The following is a 16,185-nucleotide window of genomic DNA, read 5'->3' on the forward strand; positions in this document are numbered from 1 at the left end:
TAGTTGTCAGGTGACTCTGGAACTGAGGTGTTTGTGGTTGTCACCCTGTTTGCTCTTACTTTCCTTTCCTCTTCAGAGGATGGAGCTCGCCTTCGGAGCCAGGACTTTGCTCAAGGTTGGGTTCTGGCAGGTGCCCTGCACAGGCTGTATTGGAGGTCACGGGCACCTGCTCGGTGCTGGGCCTTGGGTGGCTCCAGCCTTGGCAAACTTCCCTGGTCTGCGGGCACCCCCTCACCCTACGCTTCCATGTTCTCTTCGGCATGGCTATTAGGCAAAAAGACTTTGCAGTCTGTAATGCTTTAGACAATTGTTGTTATATTGTCCGGAACTCTATGTAAGATTTCTACATGTTAGAGAAACGAAGTCAGGAAGTTACCCGCGTGGAGGCGGGGAATCTCTGGTTTGCGACAGCGTCTGTCTCTGTGGATTTCCATGGACCTACAGCCTAGATTTGAGAAGCAGGCTAACCCAGGTTTGCTTCTCAAGAGGAAGGAAGTAGAGGGAGTGTTTCTAGGACCCGTCTCTTGGCCCCTCATGGAGAACTGTGCTTATGCCAGACTGCCCCCTCGGCATCTGTCAGCAAACGCGCCCCTTCCCGGAGCCTCGCGCGGGGGGAGGTGGGCCAGGCGCCGCGGACATGTGCCCTGTCCTGGGACGGAGCCCACCCCTTCCAGACCCCAGTTCCCAGTTCTCCGGTGGTTTCCGTCTTCTCGGTGAGCAGGACTTGGACCGGGTTCTTTCACCCAACGCCAGTGCGCTTTGCGCTGCTGCCCAGACTGGGGGTGGGGGGAGTTGGGGCGGGGGCTTGGGAAAGCCGAGAGCCATCTCTGGCGCCAGTTCAATCTAAACCGTGCACTATATTGATGAAACATCGCAGCTTGTCAGCTGCTAAAGTGCGAATTACCAGGTAGCTACAACATTTGCATAGACCATTTCAAGAGTGATCGCCTTCAGATTAATGTGATTTTTTAAAACATTTTTAAAAAATAGAGCTCACCTTCAGTTAGGCGTCTTGGCACTCCTGGTAATGGCACCTTTTTTGATGGCAACAAAATGAGGGCTCTCCATTGGAGCTCATAGCCGATGAAGTGAGGAAGGGGATGGTGAGCGCCCTAACCTCTGCACACATCCCACCAGAGGGCAATGTCATAGAAGACGCAGGTAACATTCTAGAACCTTTCGCAAGGGCGATGGCAGAGGCGCGCCCTCCTTTCTTGGGCCCCCGCCGGCACGTGGTGCTTCTCCGGCCCCCTCCACCCTCAGGCTTCTGCGGCAAAGCAGCAAGATGAGCGGTTGGGATTTGCCGTTCCAGCTCCACGAGCTGGTAGCTCAGCGCCACGTCCTCGGGAGGCTCAGCACACGTCCTTCCCAAGGCGTGGCCCACCGTCTCCCGCCCGCTCCGCCTCCCGTGGCCTTCAGAGGGCCTGCCATCGGGTGGGGTGGGAGCAGGCCCACAGCCGCAGGACAACTCAATCTTCACGTGAGCCTTTGCAAGCTAAAGAAGAACTTTGCCATGTTTTCTCCCTGTTGTTCGCCTCGACTAGATGACCGAATAGATGATTTCTCAGTTCGGGAGGAGGTGAATCCCAGCCTGGGAGTTGCTTTCTGTGTATAGAGAACCTGTGAAGGAAAGAACGGCGTGAGGAGGGACAGGGAGCCCGGGACAGGGCTGACAGCTGTCTGTGATGGAGCGGAGGCGCTGCCCCCGCTGGCGCACGGGGCAGTCCGGCCTTGTCTGGGCGGAGCCTGCAGGAACCGGGCCCAGCCCGCCAGGTGGGACGCAGAGTGCGTGTGGGTGGGGGCTGTGGCACCTGAACAGCTCTGAGGCCGAGGACATGGCTGGAAGGAGGCACAGTTGGGTTTGGTTTGGTGGAACATCTGAGCAATGAGACAGGGGAAAGAAAGAGAAATGGGAAAGGAGTCCAGGGTGCCAGCCCGTCCGGGGGGCAGGGCTCTGCAAATCCCTGCTGAGCAGGAGGGCTTCGCTGGAGAAGGGTCCCTCCCATGCCCTCCACCACCACCACCACTGCCACACGGGTCAAAGGCGGCATTGCCCGGGTTCAATTTCTATTTCTTATTTGTGTTTGTAGAAACGTAAGTTGACACAGCCTTTTAAGGGGACAATTTGTCAATACGTGGAAAACGTGAAAATGCTCAGACTTTTAGCCCAGTGATTCCCCTGCCAGAAATGTATCTCGCAGAGATCCAAAGAATCCCGAAAGTGGTGTCCCAAGATGGTCACGGACACATGAGTTGTGAGGACAAAACCCAGCGCGGGGCAGGCGAACACCCAGCTGGAGAAGGGACGGCTCCTCGGTGTCAGCCGCGAGGCAGGCGGGGCCTGCAGGGAGGAGACAACCCCATTTATCACCCGTTTAAACACCAGGCAGCATACAGAGAACTCCTGGGAATCGGTAACTGTGGATACTTCTAGAAGGGAAGAGGTGGTTTGGAAACACTTACTTTATATTCATATTTTATACTCTTTGCTTTTTTTTGTTAATCCTCACTTGAGGATTTTTCTCTATTGCTTTATCAGAGAGAGTGGAAGGAAGGGAGGGAAGGAGAGAGAGAGTGAGAGAGACACATCGACCGGTTGCCTCCCTTATGCGCCCCGTCCAGGGGTGGGAAGCAAACCCACAACCCTTGACAGGTCCGTGCCCTTCAGAGCTCAGGCCATTGCTCTATCCACTGAGCTACACTGGCCAGGGCTATACTGTTGGCACTTTTAACCACATACATATATTGCATTCACATGTCACTACATCATATTCACAAGGGCAAAGAAGGTCGAGACGTGTCTGTGGGAAATCCATGTGAAATGTGAGGCCCCTGAACTCACTCTGCCCTTCGCCGGGGCTCTACATGGGCCGCACTTAAGTGGCAGCATCTTCTGGCATAAGGGCCACATAAGTGTGACCGAGGCTGCCAGACCCTCGCCGTCAGTAGGCGGGTGGGCAAGAAGAGCTTGCTCTGTACCAGGCAGTTTGAGGCTTTCCTGGGTGCCCTGGGCCCGCACAGCCCCGGCAGCCCCGCCTCCCCCCCCCACCCCCATCCCCCATGCCTGAGATGTTTGGTCACCAGCATTGTTTTCCGTCCCACAGGAGGTACCCCGGCTCCGACAGGACCATGCTGCAGAGGTGGCAGGTACAGTGACCCCTCGGAGGACTGGGTTTGAGGAAACCCTTCGGGAATGCAAATCAGAAAACAGCTCAGGCCCCAGTGATGGAGAGAGAAAGCAAGTGGATGAGTCAGGAAGGATCTTTTATATTTAATTTACCAAAATGTCCCAAATAATTTTTTGAAAAGATCTCAGTGGTTGAAGGAGATTCTGGAGCCTTGGAGTCGCAGCTAGGGAGTGCGTGTGTGAGCATGTACACGTGCCCTGTGTGCACACACATGTACACGTGCCCTGTGTGCACACACACTCTGTCCAGGAAGGTGTCCACACATGTCAACGGATTTCACTCAGGCGGACACAGCACCCGCCTCTTGTCCTGGGAAGACACGCGTGGCTCCCAGCAGGGAGGTGCTGAGTTGAGCCCAGGGTTCCGGGTGAAAGGAAGGGACCCCAAAGGGCCCTGCCCAGGGTCACAGGGTTACTCCTGGTCGCAGGGGAATCGGCCACGGCAAGGAGAGACCACGGCCTGTAGAGGGTCCTCGGACTGACCCGGTGGCCTGCTCATTCGCCAGGTGGCCCTGGGAACTTTCCCCAACGCAGTCCCTGTCTCCATCGGTGACTGTCCATCTGAGGCCCTAAGAGTGAGAGTTATCTGACAGGACAGGGAAGAGGAAAGTCCTAAAGTCCCAGGGACAGGTCATGAGCCCGCTGCTCAGGCCTCTCTCTGTGACTGCCAAGTCCCCGCAGCCTGTGTAAGCACACGTGGTCCGCAGTCAGTTCTCCCACACGGCCTTTGTGTCTTAACCAGCTGGGCGATCACACCCACCCGTTAGCCCCGTGCTTCCTCCTGGCCTCTGGGCTGCGGAGCCGGCCTGCCCCGCCGCTCTCTCCCAGCCTGCAATTGCTGCAGCTCCTGGGGGATCTGTGGCCCCGAGCTGAGCGGGCTGGCCCGGCGGGGCGTCCGCCTGCGCTCACCCCAGGGAGCGGCTCCTGCAGGGCTGAGAGCCAGACCAGGGCCGACCTCTCTCTCTTCTGGCAGAAAAGGGACATCAGCAACTTCGAGTACCTCATGCACCTCAACACGCTGGCCGGGAGGACCCACAACGACTACATGCAGTACCCAGTGTTCCCCTGGGTGCTGGCGGACTACACCTCACAGGTATGTGTTTCCAGGGCACGGCGGGGTCCCGAGGCCTCGGACCCTGGACAGTCGAGGCTCCTAAGTCAGCGCACAGAGCCTCCACTGCGAGGCTCAGCCCACCCGGGCCCAGGCTGCTCCGCGCGGCCCCTCGCCCTGGGCGAGGCCTCTGAGTCCAGCTGCCTGGGCGCCTGCCCAGCCCCCTGTGGGAAGGTGACCTGCCTGTGAGCTGGTGGACAAGGCCAGGACCAGGCTAACACCCCGAGGGCATCCTGGCTTAGGCCCTCCAGGAAGGATGATGCTCATCTGCTGAGACAATGCCATGGACCACACTGCCCTTCCGGTGCGGCCACGGGTCTGCCCCTGCACTCCGCCTGTGTGTGTGCGGCGGGGGGGGGGGGGGGGGGGGGGCGCGGGGGGACGCAGAGGGGAGGAAGGAGAGAGCAAGAGAGAGGCCTGAGCCGTCCCACTGTAGCCCAGCTTCAGTCGGAGGTGGTGGTGTGCACTGCACCCAGCATCTGCACTGACAGGTGGCGACGGGGGAGGCGCAGGGCGAGACCCGGTGGTGCCCTTCATGGCGCCTATTCCTGGCCCTCCGCAGGCAGGGGAGGGGGAGGGGAAGGCTGACAGTGGGCCATGGTGACGCCACGGGGGAGGAGCCGGCGAGGAGCAGTGCCCCTCCGCCCGAAGGCCCTCAGGCAGCGCGTGTGGAAGGGGCAGGAGGTGTCCGGGGCCTGGTTCCGACCAGCCCAGCCCGTCCTGCTCTGCTGGCTGCGTGGTGGCTGGCCTTGAGGATTTGGCGGGGGGAGGGGCTCCTCCCACTTTGGAACCAGGACCCAGAACCTCCCATCCCCACTTAAGACATTTAGCACAGAACAACTGTCCTCACCAGCCAAATGTTGCTTCTCATTGCGCTAACGATCACCTGAGGCTGAGGTTTGTCAAACATGAAGCTTGCAAATTGCAGCTTTAGCTCACATCTTACAAAGTGCTGGTGTACCAGCCCCTTTGCGTAGCCCCAAATTTTGATTCTTTACTGCATTGAAAATCTGAGAGATTTCTCCCCCAAATCTGGATCTCTTAAGTATCTTGGAAAATCAGGAAATGTGGCAGCGGAGTGAGGGTGTCCACTGTGGTACTTGGGGTCTCGGGAGAGGCTCTTCCCTCTGGCCAGCCTGGCTCTGCAGGTATGAGGTGGACAAGGCCCTGCCTCCCCGGGGAATGGCAGGTGCCAAGGCGTTGGGCATAAACACCTCCATACCGACGGGCAAGCCCGAGAGGCACAGGCCCTTCCGCCACACCGAGCATCTCTGCTAAAGTGAACCATCGAGGACACCTGGCCTGCGCCCGCTCAGGCACCACTGCTGTGTCCCCAGGGGCCAGGAGGGCAGCGTGCCGGCCCGCATTGCCGGGAGGGGCGTGTCCTCCAGAGATGGGGCTGTCCCTCCACTTTTCTCCCCAAACAGACGACTTCTCACTTCCTACTTGAAGCAAATGCTCCGGAGGGCTGTGCCCAGTGCCTCAGACAACAGGGTTTCTTTTGAAAGTTTCTTCTTAGGAACTGGTGGTGGTGTTCCGATTTGGGTGAACCGGGAACAGGTTCAGTGTGAACTCAATCTTCCCTCCTCTCCTTTCCCATCTCCCTCCTTCCCCTCCTCTCATTCTCCATCTCCCTCCTCTTCAGCCTGTGGATCACTGGCTCCAGGCCCATAAACCCCCACTCCCCTGCTAATCACCGGAGAGGGTCAGATCAAAGGACACTCAACCAGTGAAGAGAACCATAAAACTAAAGAGCGTGTCTCCTGAAGTCTCTCTGGGGCACGCAAGGGTCTCAGGGAGTTAACTCCAGCTGCACATCTGCCTTTCAGACATTGAACTTGACAAACCCCAAGACGTTTCGGGACCTTTCAAAGCCCATGGGAGCCCAGACCAAGGAAAGAAGGCTGAAGTTCATCCAGAGGTTTAAAGAAGTGGAGAAGACGGAAGGTGGGTAGAGGCCAGCTCATTGTCTCTGCAATGCACTGCATCTGGTTGCACTGAAGGGACCCTGGGCACCAGCCTTGGAATAATTATACTTGAGTAGAGAGCCTTTCATCCCCTGGGCTCACCCTGGCTGTGTGCAAGAACCGCCGGGAGAGCTTTTAAAGCTACTGAGTCCGGCCCCATCTCTGGAAATCCTTAGGGAAGTCAGGGGTACAGCCAGGAGGAGAAGCAGCGTGCTCAGAGCTCACCCCGTGCACCGCGCGCTGTGCGCCCTGCGCCATGCGCCATGCACGGGGCAGGAAAGGCAGGAGAGGACCCTCTGCTCAGCTTCCCCTCCCAGGCCCAGGCCAGCCTGCATGCAAACAGCGGCCCATCGCAAACGGGACCCTGACCCCCAGGGAGCTCGAGCGACTCCTGGGAGATCATCACCTTCGCATGTCAGAGCCCAGACGTGGTTCGTCTGCTGGGCCCCTGTGCAATCCTGCCCGTTCCTCTGCCCCTGTGCCCTTATTGCCCTGTGCTTTCCTTAGCCTGTTCACTTAGTGCGTGTATTTTTAGGAGGAATTTTCCTGTCCTGCTGTGATGGGGGCGTGCAGCTGAGGGGCTTGAATGGGTTTTTCACCGGGGCGGCCGTTGGCCAGGCTGTAACGGCACCTGATGCAGAGCCCGGGCGCCACCAGCCTGCAGGTTCTCTTGGGGCAGGACCCACGCTCGCTGCTCATTCCTGAGCACCACGCGGTCCATCTGCGCCTGCCCAGCACAGGCGGGAACGCCACCAGGCCCGTCCTCTCTTGCAGGAGACATGACCGTCCAGTGCCACTACTGTACTCACTACTCCTCGGCCATCATCGTTGCCTCCTACCTGGTCCGGATGCCGCCCTTTACCCAGGCCTTCTGCTCTCTGCAGGTGAGCTCCCGCCCCGACACACACACACACACACACACACACACACACACACACACACACACACAGCCACGGACATGTCTCACAGACTCGGCCTGGGCGGGCCAGCGAGCAGCCGGTGCCCCAGCGAGGGCACAGTGGTGCTGCTGCTGCGTTTAATCAGAAGCTGAAATAAAGTGCTGTGTTAATTAAGTCACAGCCGGTGTGAAGTCAGCTGCTACCAGCGGTGGGGAAGGGTTTTCGGAACCACCTGAGGGGAGACGGCTGGTTTTCCTGTAAGACATATGCTCGCTGCAGGCAGAGTTGAGAGCCACGGGCGCGTGGCCGACCCAGGCTGTCACCTGTGAGCCTCTGGGGCCCGCGGGGTCTGGGCAGAGATATGCGGAAAATGAAGGTATAATTCTTACTATTCTGACTCAGGGAGGGCTATTAGAAAAGGCAGAAGTAACAGAGTCATGCAGACCGGGGACAGAGTCCTGGCTCTAGAACTTTCTAATTGGAACAGTGCTGAGGAACCGAGCCTCGTTTCTCCTGGCTCCGCAGGCGTGAGGGCAAGGCCGGCCTGGGCACTCTCTGGCCACCCAAAGGCTCCCCGCAGGTCCTCTCCTCCCACAGAGGAGCAGCAGGCTTTTCCAGGGCCTTTGTGGGTTTTGCTTGTTGAGTAAAAGGCCATGACCCACAGGTAGGAAAGCTCATGGCTACTCTGGAGTCAGCCCATCCTCAGTCAAGAGCAAGGCTGATGAGCTGAACTGGTCCATGGGCCTCCCAAGTCTGCCATGGGACCCACAGCTCGGAGCTCAGCGGACAGCGGAGCCGGGTTTTCTGAGAAGCCCACAGAAAGTGTCTCAGCTGGGAAACCACAGATGCAGCTCTTTCCATCCCGACCCCCTCCCACCGCCTCCCCCACACTCCACCTGTCACTTGCAATAGCCTCCACATCCCTCCTCCTCTGTGAGCCTCTGGCTGCCTCCCCATGCACACTGAGGTTGTCCCACACCCAGGATCACTTCCCATGCTCCCTAGCCGGTCACGGGAAAGGAACCCGGGGTTGGGCTCATTCCATACCCCTTCCTGTGTGCCTGCACAGCACGGGGTACATCACACACATGGGCATACACACGCACACTTACACACTTTCCACTCCCCCGCACACTGACACCCACCCACACTCACCCACACTCGCATTCTCACTCTGCCACACCCACCCACACTCACCCACACTCACATTCTCACTGCCACACTCACCCACACTCACATTCTCACTCACCCACACTCACCCACACTTCCAGCCACAGCAGTCATCCAGGTGTGCAGAGGAGGCCATGGGAGGTTAAAGGGATTAAGAAACTCAAGTTCACACTGTGAGTGGGTGCTAAGATTCCCACCCGAGTTGGCTCAGTTCCAAAACTAAGGTGCTTTCCCCCACACTGCCTCTGATGGCAGAGGACAGCGGAGTTAGTCAGCTGATGGACCACAGGTCCTGTAAGTGAGCGTTCTCCTGGGACACTTCTAAATGACTGGAAATGGACCTGTCAAGAGAACGGTGTCAGCCTGCGCCACAACCGGTCCGGTACTTCGGTGTGGGGTGGGTTGATTTTGGTCAGTGCCACCTGGGAGGGAGAATGGCTTCCAGCACATGCTGTAACTATCTGTGAGTGTCCCTGAGCACATGCAGGTACTGAGATTTCTGTGCCTGTGGGTTAAGAATGGATGGGGTGTGCTTGTAATATAGTTTCCTGCCCACATCGGATTGGGGTTGGAGAATGTCGCGACTGGAGGGCCCAGCAGGGCTGTGGGTGCACACAGACATCCTCCGGCCTCCACGGTGTTTCCTTCCCAAGTAACAGACCTTCATTGGGGATTTCCCTCTGATTTCAATTCTTGTCAACATTCAGCAGCAGATATGTCAGTCACATCTTCCATCATCGTGTTTTTAATTTTGATTCATCTAAAAATTAGATGATTGTGTGAGAGTGTAGGTGAGTGAGAATGTGAGTATGTGAGTGTGGGCCAGTGAGAATGTTGAGTGTGGGTGAGTGTAGGAAAATCTAGTGCCTCTTAAAATAATTTGATTGAGGAAGGATACCTAGGGTCATATTCTTTTTTTTTCTCTTAAGTTTAATTTATTGGGGTGACATTGGTTAATAAAATCATATAGGTTTCAGATGTACAATTCTACAATACATCATCTGTATATTGTATTGTGTGTTTACCACCCCAAGTCAAATCTCCTTCCACCACCATTTCCCCTCTTTGCCCTCTTCTACCTGTCCCCCACCACCCCCACTTTCCCTCTGGTAATCACCATACCATTGTCTGTGTCTATGAGTTCCTTTCTTTCTTTCTTTCTTTCTTTCTTTCTTTCTTTCTTTCTTTCTTTCTTTCTTTCTTTCTTTCTTTTTTGTTTAATCCTTTCACTTTTTTCACTCATCCTCCCAACGCCCCTCCCCTCTGACAGCTGTGAGTCTGTTCTCTGTATCCATGAGTCTGTTTCTATTTGTTTGTTAGTTTATTTTCTTCATTGGATTCCACATATAAGTGAAATCATGTAATATTTGTCTTTCTCTGATTGGCTTATTTCTCTTAGCATAATGCTCTACAGGTCCATTTATGTTGTCACAAAGGATACGATTTCCTTTTTATAGCTGCATAGTAGTCCATTGTGCAAATGAACCACAGCTTTTTTATCCACTCAACTATTGATGGGCACTTGGGTTGCTTCCCGATCATGGCTATTGTAAATAACACTGAAATGAACATGGGGGTGCATACATCCTTTCGAATCAGTGTTTTAGGTTTTTTTCAGATAAATTCCCAGAAGTGGAATTGCTAGGTCATAAGGCTGTTCCATGTTTAATTTTTTGAGGAATCTTCATACTGTTTTCCATGGTGGCTGCTCCAATATGCATTCCCACCAATAGTGCAGAAGATTCCCTTTTCTGCACATCCTCACCAGCAACAGCCATTCTGCCAGGTGTGAGGTGATATCTCATTGTGGTCTTAATTTGCATTTCTCTGATGATTAGTGATATTGAGTGTCTTTTCATATGTCTACTAGAGGCCCGGTGCACAAAATTTGTGCACTGGGGAGGGTGTCCCTCAGCCCAGCTTGCACCCTCTCTAATATGGGATCCCTCTCACAATCCGGGACCGCTGGCTCCTAACCGCTCACCTACCTGCCTGATTGCCCCCTAACTGCTCCCTTGCTGGCCTGATTGCCCCCTAACTGCTCCTCTGCGGGCCTGATTGCCCCCAAATACCCTCCCCTGCTGGCCTGATCACCCCCAAGGCTTTTATTAGTATGGATATGACCCTGCACAGAAAATTTTACTAACCCTGCTTTACAATAAGGGCTTGACGATTGAATCATTAGGACCAGACACCAAGATTTCCTTTCTTTGAATAGTGGAGGGAATACTTATCTTGTCTTTAAGTTGCCCAGAAATTAAAATGAGATAATGACTTAGAAAAGTATAAAAGCACCATATAAAGACAACTGTCTTTTTAATGAAGTGGCAAAATGAAAAACACTTTTTATTCTCCCCTTCCTTCCTTTACAGCTTTTATTTAAACTTTGAAATTTATAAAAATTTCACTCCAATTTTCATTTCTTTACATTCAACATTATTTTGTATTGGTTTCAGGTTTTATATTAGTTACAGAATAGTGGTTAGACAATCATATACTTTACAAAGTGTTCCCCGATATTTCTAGTACCCACCTGGCATCATACCATCATTACAACACTATTGACTATATTCCCTATTTAAGTGACAATGGGTTTACAGGTTCCTTTCAGTCTTTCTTTTGTGTTGCTTATCCTTCCTTTTCTTTCTCACTTCTTCCCTCTTTTTCTTTATATAGTATCTCAATTGGCCATCAAAGCTCAGTGAAGGCACTGGGACACGCTTAATCCATTTTACAGACCAGGAAACTGAGGCCAATTCCAGTTGGCTGTGGAACTTGACTCAGCACACAGGAAGCCCTCAGAGCCATGCTCTTTGCGCTTCCTAAGGGGCAGCGGCCCAGCAAACAGAACAAACCTTCCAGTCAGGCTTTCGAGCCTCTTTCTCAAGCACCTCTTCATTGCGGATGCTCCACATTCTTTCCTTTCCCCCCATTCTTTACTGCCCCCTCTTCTCCGAAGCAAGTGGAAGGCTTCCCACTCACTGCCTAGGCATGCTCTGCTATGGGGCAGGGTGTAGCGAGCTTGCTTTTGGGTCAAGGCAGGAGCAGGAGTCACTGCCTCTGAAGTGTGAAGGCCGCCTGAGCGAGGCCCATTAGCACTGAGAGCTTCTCTGAATCACATCAGTCAGTCCAGTACCCTGCAGTGCAGCACCCCTCCACTGAGGTGGCACCACCCCTCAACCCCCGTCTCAGAGGTGAGGGTCCTGGCCCTCTGCCAGGAGTCCTTCCATGCCCCTTGATCCCTGGCTGGGCCCACCCACGTCTTGGGGGCACTGCAGAACCTCTGTCTCTCTGCAGATGAGACAGATCCCTGTCCTAGGTCTCCGCAAAGCTATGAATCTGTGGCCAGAGGCCTGGTCTGGGTCTCAGCAACCACATGCCTGCAATGTTCCCAGGGACCCTGGGAGCGGCTTGGCGAGTCCCGCCTCACCTCCCCACGGTGCCGATCTCCCCAGGGACCCCTGGGAGAGGCTGGATGGGCTGGCTACACCACCCGGGTTGCCGATATCCCCGCCACGCCCCCTAGGTTGCCGATCTCCCCAGGGACCCCCCTGAGAGGCTGGATGGGCCCAGCCATGCCCCGCCAGGTTGCCGATCTCCCACCCCCGGGAGGGGCGGGAAGGGCCCGGCCACGACCCCCCAGGCGGCTGATCACCTGGGAAGGGCCCGGCCACGCCCCCCGGCTGCCCATCGCCCGCGGGACCCCCGGGAGGGGCGGGGAGGGGCGGGAAGGGCCTGGCCACGCCCCCCCCAGGCGGCCGATCGCCCGCGGGACCCCCGGGAGCTATGGGATGGGCCCAGCCACGCCCCCCCAGGTTGCCGATCTTCCCGATACCCTCTTGAGTGTCTGGGCAGCCAGGTCTCGCCTCCCCGGGGCAGCGATCTCCCCAGGGACCGCCGAACTAAGAGGACAGGGCGCCGCCATCTTGATCTTCTCAACGGCTGGATAGGCCACCCGGAGTCCCGCCCCCCAGCCTCCCGCCAGCCCAATCGTGGGCGTAGATGAGGTGCGGTCAATTTGCATGTTTCTCTATTATAAGGTAGGATTAGCTATCAGTCTATCCTCTTTAGAAAAGTGTTTATTCAGGTCCTTTGCCCATTTTTTAATTGGATTCCTTTTTGGTGTTGAGTTGTCTGAGTACTTTATAAATATTGGATATTAATGCCTTATCAGATGTATCTTTAGTGAATACGTTCTCCCATTCAGTGGGCTGTCTTTTCATTTTGTTGATGGTTTCCTTTGCTGTGCAACAACTTTTAAGTTGCATGTAGTCCCATTTGTTTATTTTTTTTCTCCCGTTTCCCTGGCCCAAGGAGATATGTGAGAGAGAAATAATGGTATAAGAAATGTCTGAGATTTCACCGTCTGTTTCCTTCTGGGATTTTTATGGTTTCTAGTCTAACAGTGAAGTCTTTAATCCATTGTGAGTGTATTCTTATAGATGGTATAAGAAGGTGGCCTACTTCTGAGCCCTTAAGTATTCAGAGTATCTTTCTGGAGTCTTTACATATGAGCAATATCATAGCCAGGCACACATCCAATCCAAAGCTCGTGCCTTTGCCTCAGAACCCCAGCCTTGGCCCCTCGCCTTCTGGCGTAGTGTCACGTGGGAAAGTCTGCGGCGAAGAACAGTCTGGCCCTTCGTTGCAAGTGATGACCTGCTGCTCCTTTTTGCTCTGTTAGGATACACCTAGGCTCCAGTGCTCCTGATGACCAAGCGCATCTGCAGAACAGCGTTAGGAGTCGATCCTGGTTCAGCAATTCTCTCTGATCACTTGGCTTCCATCGCATCTCCAGACTGAACTGTGTTGCTCTATATTGTTTCGCTTGGGACTTTCCTCGTAAAAAGGCACTTTTAAACGCCCCTGTGCCCCATTCTTTCCCTCCCCTGTTTCCTTCTACCTCCTCTTCCTTTTTCCTCCTGCCTGTCCTGAGGCAAGCCCCGGGGGCCTCCTGCTGGCAGCCTCGGGCTTGTCGGCCACAGACTCCCCCCAGCAGGCAGCTCCTTCTCGGGGCTCTGGCGCGGCTCTTGTATTGCAGGAGTGAGAAAGCCCATTAATTTTGAAACAAATGTATGCAAATACGTTTATTAATATAGGAAATAGGAAAATCAGTTATTGCTTCCTTTATAAATAATACAGGCTTAAGTTTTAAAGATATTACTTTTGCTAAAATGCATTAGACAGCTGTGAAAAAATAACGTTTTTCTTTGTGGTAATATCTTTAACCAGATTTGTAGCACTAACAATATTTCCTATGTATATATTATTTTTATTTAATACAGGTAATCTTTTTATTACCAAATCCTATTGCTTCTCAGGAGGTTACCATCAGCACTCATAAAAGCTGCACCCGGAGAGCGGGCGGGAGGGGCCTCCGTCTCCCGCGCCGAGGGCTGGAGCTGCAGATCACACACACACATGCGTTTGCGTGATACGTTTCAGGAGCCGCTCGGAGGTGCAGACTATTTAAAAACACTCTCCCCGTTTTGTTTCCATTTCTATTTGAATCAAGCGGTGGCGCAGCCTCTAATTTCACCCGAGAGCGGAGTGGCCTTGGAGGAAGGCCCGTCTGTGCGATGCCGTGCCCCGTGTCCTGCTTGTCGGAGCAGCAGGGGCGGCGGGGGCTCTAGGTGTCCCTGTCCCTGTGCGGAGAGACCCACTGATCCATGGGACCCTCACATCTGACTTGGAAAGTTGACCAGCACCCCGATGCCCAGGTTGGCACCGCGGGAGTGTGTGCCAGGCCCCGGGTTCCCCGGTGAACCCAGCGAGGTGAAGGAGGCAGAGCAGGGCCTTCGGCAGTGCGCCCAGGGCCCTGACCCCGTGCGGCCACCCGGTGCTTTGTCAGGAACCGCTGAGCCCGCTTTCTGGTCTGCAAGTGAAAGTGCCGGTTCTTTCTGGTGCCTGCGCAGGACCGCGCAGCTGTGTGCAGTGCCTGACGCTGGCGACTGGCCGAGACAAGGCTGCCTCCTCGACCCTCATCCACGTGCAGCTGCTCCCCTTCACTTAGGTACACAGGGTGGGACACAGGGTTACAGTTGTTCATATGAAAAATAGTGCAATCATTAATAATACAGGAGTAAACTGTTCCGTGTACCCACAACTGCACATCTCCTTGGCCCGCCCTGTATGCTGCCAGGAAAGCTTAGGCCGCTGGAAAGCGAGGCAGCGGGAGAGCACGGGGGACCGACTGTGTGGTTCTGCCCCCTTGTTCCCGGAGCCACGCGTGCGCTCTGCAGAAGCTGAAGGAGGCCCGGCCTTCCTGCCAGGCATGAGCGCTTTCCTAGGGGGCCCTGAACTGAGGTGGACTCAAGCCCAATCAGAAACCCTTTCCTGGAGCCCCTCTGCCCGCAGCACCTCCATTCCTCCAACAGGGACCCCTCTGCCGCCTCTGATCCCCAAGGCCGCGTGATGAATGAGAAGAACAGGGAATCAAAAAACTGCCCTAAGCCTCACCTGGCCCAGCAGAAGCTGCCGAGCTCAGGCGTGCCTGGAGCCACCTGTGGAAACGTCCCTGCAGCAAGGCCGCCTTGGCTGGGCCGCAGGCCGCGCTTCACACACCAGCGGCATCCCTTAAAGGCCGCGGTGCCTCCAGCCTCCACCCCCAGACCTGCTCTCCCTCTCGGGGCTGCTATGGTCCATGTGGCCACGCTAGGCCGATGGCCCTGACCTGACCTGCTCCCCCTCTGTTTCTGTCCTATAGTTAGCCGTGTCCTCCATCCCTGGGCTTGTCAACTCCCCAGGGGTCCACTTCTCCACGAAACCAACCCTGACCCGCACGTAGACTGTCTGAGCCGCTCCTGGTCCTGTATTGGTTCTTTGGACCCTGTCTTAGCGCCCGGTTCAGAGCTGGCCCTCAGCAAATGCGGGGAGTGGTCAGGCACATGGCCGTGGTTTCCTCTCTGGCCTGCCCCCTTTATTGCAGTTATCATTCATGCATCCTCTGTGGGAGCTCCCAGCACAACCAGAGAACGGTGGGGCGAGTAGACACGTGAGGAGCCATCACACGCACGCACGGACTAGGAATGAGCGTGCGTGGGGGAATGAATGACAAGTCCCAATGGCAGGCCCACGTCTCAGCCACAGATGGGCAGATGGAGGCCCTCACCAGCGGGCCGCACGGCCGGAATTCTCACCGCGGGCAGCGCTCCATGCCGCTCCTTTCCTCGCAGGGCGGGAGCTTCGATGTGGCAGACAGAATGTTCCACAGCGTGAAGGGCGCGTGGGAGTCGGCCTCCAGAGAGAACATGAGTGACGTGCGGGAGCTGACCCCGGAGTTCTTCTTCCTGCCCGAGTTCCTCACCAACTGCAACGCCGTGGAGTTCGGTGAGCAGAGGCGGGGGAGGCGGCGGGCTCTTCCCCACACTCAGGGCCGTGTCACCATCTTTGCTGAGCAGCACAGCCCACAGCCCCTTCTGCACGGACCAGCGTCCTGGACAGCACAGCGTTACGCCCTGGCCCCTCGTCCAGTTTGCGTTCCCATTTACCAAAGCCCTGCTGTGTCTCACCCACTCAGGCTGCATGCAGGACGGGACGGCACTGGGGGACGTGCAGCTCCCGCCCTGGGCGGATGGGGACCCTGGGAAATTCATCAGCCTACACAGACAGGTGAGTTGAGCAGGGTCATGCCAACGTCCCCGGAACCCTGCGTGAAGACCTCAGCATCCCCTCAGTCTCCAGGGAGACTTTCTGGGTGATTGGGGGGCTCGCCACGAGCGCTTCTGAGGCCCTTTTGTCCGGAGAGCTCCTGCCCCGTTGGCAAGAGAATGCGTGGGTCTGCGCTCTTCCGCAAGCTCCAGGAGGCTTTGTCCTTGTGCCGTTTTCCTCGGGGGTCACTGGGGAAGCAAA

The 16,185-nt window shown here is 55.6% G+C and overlaps 1 protein-coding gene across 1 annotated transcript in view; it reads left to right on the forward strand.

Annotated features, from left to right (window-relative positions):
- WDFY4 (WDFY family member 4) overlaps positions 1-16,185 on the forward strand; it is a 255,480-nt gene that overhangs the window by 218,252 nt on the left and 21,043 nt on the right. The window contains exons 48-53 of the mRNA XM_079793291.1: positions 3,105-3,147; positions 4,161-4,280; positions 6,128-6,245; positions 7,040-7,149; positions 15,510-15,663; positions 15,854-15,945. Of these exons, the coding sequence (XP_079649417.1) occupies positions 3,105-3,147; positions 4,161-4,280; positions 6,128-6,245; positions 7,040-7,149; positions 15,510-15,663; positions 15,854-15,945 (637 nt within the window). The remainder of the gene's footprint in view (positions 1-3,104; positions 3,148-4,160; positions 4,281-6,127; positions 6,246-7,039; positions 7,150-15,509; positions 15,664-15,853; positions 15,946-16,185) is intronic.

The sequence above is a fragment of the Cnephaeus nilssonii genome (genome assembly GCF_951640355.1).
Source record: "Cnephaeus nilssonii genome assembly, chromosome: 16".
Lineage (NCBI taxonomy): Eukaryota > Metazoa > Chordata > Mammalia > Chiroptera > Vespertilionidae > Cnephaeus > Cnephaeus nilssonii.